At 32.0% G+C, this 10,790-nt stretch overlaps 1 protein-coding gene across 1 annotated transcript; it reads right to left on the bottom strand.

Annotated features, from left to right (window-relative positions):
• Positions 1–1,600: 1,600 nt before the first annotated feature.
• LOC134696878 (uncharacterized) lies at positions 1,601–9,406 on the bottom strand. The gene is made up of 5 exons (XM_063558837.1): positions 9,391–9,406; positions 8,540–8,648; positions 7,612–7,670; positions 5,806–5,994; positions 1,601–2,571 (listed from the first exon to the last, which is right to left on the bottom strand). Exons 1-5 carry the CDS (start codon positions 9,404–9,406, stop codon positions 1,601–1,603), a joined length of 1,344 nt encoding a protein of 447 aa, XP_063414907.1.
• Between the last annotated feature and the right edge of the window lie 1,384 nt (positions 9,407–10,790).

Raw genomic sequence — 10,790 nt, 5'->3', positions numbered from 1 at the left:
GGTCTTCAACACGGAGCCTTGGCTCACACCGAACAACAAGCTATAAAGGGCCCCAAAATTACTAGTGTAAAACCATTCAATCTGGAAAACCAACGGTCTAATCTATATAAACAAAACAAGAAACGAGAAACACGTATATATTACATAAACAAACGAAAACAACTTAAGTGTTCCTTTTAGGGAATCAAGTCCATTCATACTATTACAAACTCGTCCTACGTCAAATTGTTCCACTAAAAGTCAACTAGTACCAACGTTAACTACCAATTAGAATGTTAAAACACATCAAACGACTGGACAACAACTGTCATACGCCTTACTTGGTGCAATCATTTTCAAATGCAGATATGGTGGATTGAACATCGTTTTAGCACTAAACCTCTCACTTGTATGAGAGTCGCATCAATTTCCGTTATATATACAACGATGCGTGAACAAAACAGACATAAAAGGTAATATAGTCAGAATACGGATGCATCAGTCATCACTGTATTACAACCTCAAAACTAACAAACATTTATAAAAGAATCACCAAAAAAGTATCTTTCAAATTAGAAAACACACTCATTAGTCCGTGTGTTTGACGTCAGAAAATGTAAACGTCTCATAAGAAGAAATTTTGTCGTTCAATGTATATTAAAAAAACAATTTATACAGATAATGGTGGTACACAGGATTAAAAAATCATGAAATCAAGTTATCATGTTACAATTAATTTCAAAAACAGACGGAGATTTAAATTTGTCTAGAAGTTTTTTCGAATTTTGAGAATCCAAATATGGTTGTTACCACTACTCGAGTAAAAAAAAATTGTCGTTTGTTGTTCAAAGCATTTTCAAATTTATGATAAAACAATAACAAAATGTTATAAATAAAACAATAACATAACGACGGGATCTTTAAAAGTAAAGAGTCACGTTATACGAACCAAAGAAGCACAAAAAAAGTCGCGTATACAAAAAACACCAGCAATAATAAGATATCAACAATGAAAGATTAAACAAACACATTGACGGGATGTATAAGTACCGAGCCACTGTAAATGAATATCTCACAAAACAGACCAAACAGTAAAAATTATTTTAATAATTGAACAAAGACAAATGAAAGATCAATATAACACTTTGTTAATATTGTAAATAACGGCAGTACGTAGAATCTATACATCAAGACCATAATGTATTATTTTTGAAGTTGATACTGAATATTTATCACCGGTTAATGAACTTTTTTAGAAAAAAGGGTAGAATACGGACTTTCCTAGGATTTCGCTATTTTTGTTGTTTTATTTTTTTTTCTCTATTAATAGTTTAAAATCTATAGGTGAACCCCATATAATCATGGTAAAAAGTAACTATTACAATGATTTCTTATTATGTAACTTCTTCTTCTTACGCCCCTTTCGTCGAAGATCTATAGAAACTTTACATTCTAAGACAATTATTCAATTTTCACGAGATTATTATGTCTTTTAATAGATGCTTTTTATTTAAGCTGAACTTTTCTTAGGGCAAAATTATGATCAATTGTACATTTTTTTATTTCATGTTGTTTTGATTGAACGTAACATGTTAGGTCAATTGTTTTTTTTACTAAGAACTTATTCCATGTGCAAATATTCGTTTTCTGTTTTGATTTGGACATTTTTACTAGAATCGTCTTTGGTCACTGTATCAATTGACATACTTCTGACCGATTTATACTCATGTGTATCAATTTCTGATTCAAGATCTTGATAAGAATGTACAAATATTTCTTTGGTAAACTCGTCTGAAACTCCTGAATCGGACCCTACTGTAGAATCGAGGACAGATTTGTAATCATGTAAGTCCCTGTCAGGAACCATTGGTTGATATGGATTCAAATAACCAGATTCCGGCGTTGTTGTTTCTGAACCCGACGAACCAGATTCATTCATGTTATTAGTAGATGAATATTCATGAATATCTGCTGAATGAACGATTGGTTGATATGGATTCAGATAACCAGATTCACGCGTTATTGCTTCTGAGCCTGATGAACCTGATTCATTCATGTTATGAGTAGATGAATATTCATGAATATCTCCTGAATGAACGATTGGCTGGTATGGATTTAGATAACTGGATCTTCTTCCATCTACCTCCGAGCTTGACGAAGTTGATGCGCCATCACCTGCGCCTTGATCATTTGAACCCTTTAACTCTGAAAATTCTGATTTAGTGTCCTTCAAATCATGTGTATTCAGCCCTTCATCAACAGGTTGGTAAGGAGTAAGATAACCGTTACTGTTAGGCTCAATATAACTTTCGTCGTTGTTAGAAACTAAGCTTCTTCTTTTTATAATGATTTCAAAGTTGTCTATCATATTCGATTCATCTATTATTTCATATATTCCCTCACTTGCTTCTAATGGAATGTCCGGTATTGATACCTCTGGTATATTTCTACGTCTTTTCTTCCCAGTCTTGTACCGTCTAAAGTTGCCGTACATCTGTTTATACCGGCGCTGACACACAGTGCAAAGAAGTATGACACAAACAAACCCACCGGCACAAATTGAATAAACAATTATTTCTCTGTTGCTGAATCCTGTAACAAATTGAATAAACAATTATTGTTCTGTTGCTGAAACCTAAAAGGATTACCATGAAGCAATGACCATTAAAGTTAAATTTAGCATGTGCCACATGTGGAGCAGGATCTACTTACCTTTCCAGAGCACTTGAGATCACCCCTATTTTTTTGGTGGGGTTCGTGTTGTTTATTCTTTAGTTTTCTATGTTGTGTCATGTGTACTATTGTTTGTCTTTTTGTCTTTTTCATTTTTAGCCATGGCGTTGTCAGTTTGTTTTAGATTTATGAGTTTGACTGTCCCTTTGGTATCTTTCGTCTCTCTTGTTTAGACATGCAGGAAAAGAAAGTACTAGAATATCCAAAATGAGTTATTAATAAACATTGACAATAGATTAAGTTATATGTGTATATTGCAAAAAACATATTGATTTTTTTCAGCAAATGGCTTAAAGGAAACAAGTTAAACTTTGCTGATGTAACCACGTAGCTAGGTAAACGAATATCAATGTTATGTGATCATTATGGTCCTAATATCACCTGAAAAATCTAAAACAAAATCATTAGGTCGTGTTAAGAGTTTTATGTATTTTCCATATATTCTGTATAGTTCCAGTACTGGTTACATATTTTCTTGCAATCAATTCAGTCATGTACAATATCTTTTAAATAGTTCGGGTGTTATTTTTTAGTTTTTACGTGAAACTAAGAAAGTGTTTAAATGACTAAACATATCTGATTTGACTATTGTCTGAACGTGAGCGAATGTACCGCAGTGCCGCAGTGCATAAGTTTAAAAATTACTGAAAGATGGACATAATAGAAAAACAGATTGTTTTTTAATTTTTTTTCAGACCTAAATGTTTGCCTCAGTTCAAGATTAGCTTAACTGTTCATTCGAGATAGCCATAACAAAATACTGTTTAACTGAAACTTTAGTTTATAAAAGTAATTGATATAAAGGACGAAACTTATTTGCTTATCGTAAAGCTCTAGTTCTCTATAGTTATCAAAGGTACCAGGATGATAATTTAGTACGCCAGACGTGCGTTTCGTCTACATAAGACTCATCAGTGACGCTCATATAGAAATATTTATAAAGCCAAACAAGTACAAAGTTGAAGGGCATTAATGATCCTTAATTCCCAAAAGTTGGGCCAAATTTGGGCTAAGGTAGTCTATGCCTTCGACAAGAACATCCTTAGTTTTTCGAAAAATTCAATGTTTTGTAAACAGGAGATTTAAAAACTATAATTTTTTATACTCGTATTTTTCTTTTTTTAATGTGTACTTATCGGAAGATTGTGTGTATGTCATTGTGTATTACAATGTTATACTATATGATATATATAGATTCCACAACCAACTGAAACAAATACTTCTCCACTCGAGACAGTTAACTTTTTATATTTAAAGCGCGAGGCTTGTCGAGCTTTTAAATAGTTAAAATTTAATTGTGGAGAGTGCGGAAAAATCATAATACACGAGTTATAGTGTTGGTATCTGTTTCTCTGATAATTGTTATCCTTTTTTCAAAATTTGAAGAATTAGTGTACTTTTATTTGGCGTCATCGGAAATGGTCGCTTTTTTGCATGACGTCACAATAGGAAAATTCTGAAGAATCCAAGAAAATTTAACGTCGAAATTAAATTTTGAGTAATCTTTTGCCCTGACCTTTTTTTCTCACACCGATTTAGAAATGTGAAAGTCGCGCAAAAGATAGAGAATATTGTTTTAAATTGTTGTTAATAAATAAATTCTGATTTGTTTCTCACAATAATTTGTGAATATAACTAAAACTGTTATATAAGTTGGAAGTTTTGGAAGCTATTAACCAAGGTTTTACCAACCCTTCAATTCGAAAAATTGCACAGGAGATGTAAGTGGTTTTCAGCTTAGCCGTTGTTTGATAGTCGAGCAATCGGTTTTGTCAGTATTTTAGAGTGAGGGTACATTTTTGTATTTAGAAAAAGCTTATTGTAGATTTAGTGCGTCAATTTTGTGGAGATCCCTTCTCCAGGACCACTTAAACTAAAACATTTGAAAGCAAGAACACTATAAGTGGATATATATTTAAAAAATTCCATAAATTACTTTTTTCATTAATGGAATTGGTATTTCAGATTCTCTATTGAAATTGATTGTTTTGTTGTATAGGCTTTGGCGGTTTGAACATATCGTATTGTATTAAAACATCCATAGTGCTACATGTATGTCGATTTTTCTTTATTTATTGTTGTTTCTTCGCTATCATCATGATCATATACCTATTTATTTTATATTGATACGTGTGATAGACCTACATGTACCGATTATAAGGTTGTATGCATATTGATATTGTAACATATCAGCTGCGAGTCACAATATGAGCTTCTGGTCGAGTGTGTGCATCGAACAAGATCAAACAGTCTACATATATTGGGTCGATCGAGCTGCTCCAATTTCAATTTTAATATGCCGAAAATATGATAATCAATTATTTGGCTGTATTTGGGTCGTTTCTATGTAAATCGGAAGATGACTTGATACGTTCGGCTCAAACTTATCAACGTCAGTTCAAACATTATGACGTTATTCAGGAAACCAAATTTCAACGCAGATGTTACCTCAAATATATGGTAAAAATTACTTAAATCACTCCAAAAATGAGTTGAAAAACTATAACTGGGCACAGTATAAATACACATCCTTCTGCGTACTTCATTGTAATCTTGAAATCTTCTACAACTAGTGGGTAAAAATCACATACTGCCCCAAACTATCTGGTACTAACATGATATAAGATATGATATATACTATTTATCAAACCTTTTAAATGATTCGAACTTGCATAAGCTTTTCCTCCACATACATATAAAGACTTAGCAAGTATTTGAACCGTTTTCCTTTCTTTGAACTGGTAATTAATGTTTCCATACAATGGTTCCTGATTCGAATCGTAACCTTGCATTTATATATAGATGAAACAAGCGTTTTTAATTTGATCTCGGAATTAGATTTTTGTGATTTTACTTTTTGTTGGCATATTTGATTATAATCCTACTTTAAACTTCCATGCCATCAATTGTTAATATACCTGTAAATTGTGCTATTCTCAGAAATCATAACAAACAGTGTTTTAGCTATTACTTGATGCGTTCTTCATTAATAGAAAGGCTCACATGTAAATTATGGTATTTTAAGATGTACGGTCCATAAGGTACAACTGAATATTAAGCACACATAATTAAGTATATGCATCTAGTCTTTACCTGAGTTGTTTTCTGTAGGCTTTGCAGTTTTGCTTATTATTTTTCTTGTAGTAATCACAAATGTTGTTTCTTTTTCTGTAAACGTCATCATGGAAGCTTTGAATGTAGGCGGTAACACTGTAGTGAGCGAAGTAATGTCGATGTCTATCTCTGTCATAGTTGATGTATATTGCACTGTTACTGTAGATTCTGAAATAACAAGTGTCGGAACTAATTAACAAAAAACTACGCATCAATATAAACGCTTTATATGTAAAGACCAAATTGGTTTGCCAATGTGTAGACAAGAACTGTTAACAAAATAAGTGTTTTCGATGTAAACGTTTATCTAAAATCACGCATAACACATTTCCGTTATAATGACAGGTATTCGTGTAACAATTTAATGATTCAACTAAGAATAAACACGGACAGTAGGATACTGATTATCAAAATTAGTTGTTATAACATTCAGTATATATTTTTATTTCAAAAAAATAAATACCGAACTCCAAGAAAAATTAATCCCTTATTAAAAAGCATCATCTAAAGTTTCAACACATCAAACGAATGATATATAGCAGCTATATTAGTGACTTGGAATTGTAATTTCAGTACTTTGAAAGAGGGACGAAAGATACCAAAGGACAGTCAAACTCATAAATCTAAAACAAACTGACAACGCCATGGCTAAAAATGAAAAAGACAAACAGAAAAACAATAATACACATGACACAACATAGAAAACAAAAGAATAAACAACACGAACCCTACCAAAAACTAGGGGTGATCTCAGCTGCTCCGGAAGAGTAAGCAGATCCTGCTCCACAAAATCCGGTAAATAGTCTAATTCGGTAGGTCACATTCATGAAAGGGAAGGGGATTGTAGTTACGACGTAAGGAACATTTCTGATATCATTTGTGAAACGGTTATTCCATAACGGTCCACCAACTCGTAATGGCGTCCGTAAAATTTACGAAGGGATGATTTCAACTTCACCATTTTGAACTCTTGGTTCAATAGCTTCCTTGTTAGCAGCAAACCTTTATCAAGAAAATCTTTAGAAAATGGTAAATTGAAACTATTTATTTTGCTTAACAAGAATTCATGTTCGATTTTGTCCATAACTGGGATATTTCTGGTCTATTAGACAAAACACGTTTGATTTAGGTTATAAATCTTTAAATACGTGTACTTGTGCCTCGAGCATCACAGAATCGATATCATTATAATCATGGAAAACAGAAATAATGATGCCGTAAATTTTATCACACACTCATACTCATGATACTTTTTATTATGTTTTCTGTTAAAACTAAAACATTAACGAATAGTAAACATGGTTCATTAACTTTATTTCTTTTACTTCTTAGTGCATTGCAAATATATAGAAATAATGTATAATTTTCTTGTTCTTTGTTTACATATTACTTCAAAATAAAATGTGATGCTGACGAAAATCTGTTTCTGGAGGGTAATTGAATAAAACCCAAATGAAATAATCAACACACGAGTTTCACGGTCATTATCAAGGGTTTATCCATTGAATATGTGTTACTGTTTATTCACGAGAGGCATAATAGGTGGAATAACATCTTTAGGCACTATATTGGACGTCTGCTATGTAAAGTTTGCGATTGTGTCATTCCTCTATTTAGCAATTTGCATAATGTGTTTGCTCAATTAGAGTTTATGCAAGTTCCTAAGGTTTTGTTTTTACCTACATTTAAATATTCTAACTGAATAAGAACATTGATAATTTCAATTTCTCTAACTTGTAAATATGAAAGGAGACTTAAGAAAAAATATGATCGCTAAGATTATACCTGCAACTTCTTCTGTCATATTCTGTTGTTTCATGATGCATCCCATTATATTATCACATCTAGAACAACCGTGGTAAACATGATAACAAAGTCATTCCGAATGATATTATAATGAACTAATAAGTTTAATATTTGTATATATTTGTTTTTCGAAAGAAAATAATATCATCATGTATAGCAGTAATAGAGGTCTGGTAGATGATAATAAGAACATATCAGTAGCAGTTTGCAACACTCATTCCATGATGACCACCCAGCTCCTGATGCCATTGCAGCTCCTTATTATAACGAAGCATTTAGTTTTAAGAACATGCCTCTCGTGAGAAAACACTTCTGCTCCTGATATCGTTGTAATGTAACTCATATTTATGCTTCCGCACCAAATGTACAACGCAATAGTAGGTAATTTAAGACATGTATGTTTTTTCTGTATATTTTTTTTCCACTTAGGTGATGCCAGAATTAAACGATATATATATATATATATATATATATATAGAAGTAAGAACGAAATCATTGGTTGGTGGTTAAAGCATATCTTAAACAGATAACCACGGATGTGTCCAAATTGTTAACGTCGAAATACCAATCCAGCCCTCTACTATTTTGACAACGCAGAATGAGAATTGTCGCAATATTAAACTTGTTAAAAGCAACTCAATGGGTGCCGCGTGTGAATCAGGAACTGATTAATCAATTGTATTCAAATGAGGTTGGTGTTGCTCAACCCCTTTTCCCTCAATGATATGTTTTATGGACTTGTTGTTCTTTTTGTCCAACTGTTTTTGGCGTGGTGTTGTCATTTTGTGAGCTTTGAATGTCCTTTTTGTATCTTCTGACTATTTTGGTCAATTGAATGCATGTACTAAGAAGGATCGTGCCACCAAAATCGTACAGAAACGGCAAAAAAAAGGGAAGGTATACTTACAATTGGGTGTCTTTGCAGTTGCATTTGAAGGCACAGTCCTTGCCATAAAATTCATTTGGACAAGGTTTACAAGGACTGCCATCTACCGATTCAAAGCCGTCCACACATTCTGTTAACAACAAACACATTGTGTTTATACTGAATATGATACTTCAGTTACTATATGCATACATTACTGGTATATCGCTTCTTAAGAAAAGAATGCTTTATTAAGAAAGTATAATAATAACATTTGTTATAAAGTTGTACGGTTTTGAATTTGGTCAGACTATTATCTACTGCTATTGCACAAGGACAACTGTGTATTGCGTCTTTACTTGTGATATGTCAGTTGATGGATAGTTTTTGTTCTGGGAAATCATCATCTTTGAAACTATATCTAGCAGAATAACCATGTTTTTTTTCAACAGCACATCATTCGGGTATCTCGTCAAATAACCCCTTTTATGAGTGAGTTAATTTTTTACAAAGGAATTATCTTGACTATATTTGCAACGCAAAAAAAGGTAATAGGGTTTGTACTAAATTATGAAATTGTGAATCACCTTAAGAGAATGTGAGAAATGATTAAATAAACTAAGATTGTTTTCTTCATAATTTTGATCCCATTGCAATGCCTTCATAAGGGCCCTATCATTTATGAGTTAATTGTCTAGCTTAAATTGTTTATATTGGTAAGTGTAATATGCTTTATAATTTAAACAGAAACAAATTACTTTTCAAATAGTATGAACCTATTGACTGGATGTGAGGGTTATAGCAAGTTTGTTGTCCCTGATATATCAACTATTGCTCGAGGCAAAGCCAAGAGCAAAAGTAGGTATGCAAAGGGACAACAAACTTGCTATTACCCATACAACCAGTCATTATGTGTTTTATTATACTGAACAAAACAGCCATTAAGTGTTTTTATATACCAAATAACTAATTTTTTAAAAGTGTAATTATATCATCTGAAAGAAAAGAAAAATGTCACATAACTTTTATACATGCACATGATGAACTATACTTTTTTATAATTCGTTTTGTATTGATAAATATTTCATTAATTTCAATCAAGACTAAAACTACTTGTGTTAAACTTTCCATGCTTATAATAAATTCTAGCTTAATTACGACAAACGCAAATTTCATTCACTTTTAATATACGGAGAGCGAACTCATATTATGAATAAGGTACTATATTTTAGATCTTTTAAAAACATTTCATTGAAGATTGTCCTTCTCTTTTATAATTTTTTCTTGTAAGTGACATTACAATCAACACAAACAGATTCCACCATTTACAATATAAAGGTGAGTTTGACGTTGCAAATCATACGTAACCAAGCAGAGTAGTCAATGAAATAATTATCCTCCAATGAAAAATAAGCATGAATAAGTACGGGAAAGATGATTATGGAACTATTAACCGGGGCAATAGAAACTATTAACTGGCAAATGGTTCTGTGGAATGAAATAGCACAACTATTTCGTTACTTTTTATATAGAAAAAAACATACTGAGGTATAATAATATATTCTATGTATCATAACTATTTTTTATATGATAGTGTATCCATTCTCCAAAATTATGAGTAATGCAACACGTTTAAATATACTAATAAATAAGAGAAAAAAACAATTTCCGGCTGTTTAAATCTTTAAATCTGAAAAAAAATAATTAGAAAATACACTAAAATCAGATTAAATATAAAACCGGAAGGAATCTCACGAACCACAAAAATAGGGATACTGGATGCATCACTATCCATACGAAGCCAAACCATTACAATATGTCACCGTTCCAATCGGAGATAATCATAAATTTTTCCTGGTATCTAAAGATCTTTAACTGCGACAAAATTTCACAAGTAAGTAGTCACATTGGCATATTATATCAATCAACCAATGCGTGCTGGTGTTCGTAACAAAAATCAATTGATATAGTGTGAAGGTTCTTGATTGTAAAGTTTTAATTAAGAGTGTAAACGACAAACAACAGGACAAAAACTGTCAAGATTACGCCACACCATTTCCAAAAATGAATGTTGACAATAAAAAGCATCACACTTTTATATTAACTAGGCATGCCCTGTGCACTTTGTCAAATTTTTTTGAAAGATTCAGCTCTCCCATATTTTTAGAAAGTCATACAAATCAGCGTATACTTCCATTTAGTCGTTTGATTCTTAAATCGATGTTATTCAAAACAGTCAGTGCATGCCCGGTGTTTTTAAGACTTGACCATATTTTAAGCAATTTGATGTGTG

The sequence above is a fragment of the Mytilus trossulus genome, chromosome 14 (genome assembly GCF_036588685.1).
Source record: "Mytilus trossulus isolate FHL-02 chromosome 14, PNRI_Mtr1.1.1.hap1, whole genome shotgun sequence".
Taxonomy (NCBI): domain Eukaryota; kingdom Metazoa; phylum Mollusca; class Bivalvia; order Mytilida; family Mytilidae; genus Mytilus; species Mytilus trossulus.
This window is presented reverse-complemented; position numbering and strand designations above follow the sequence as displayed.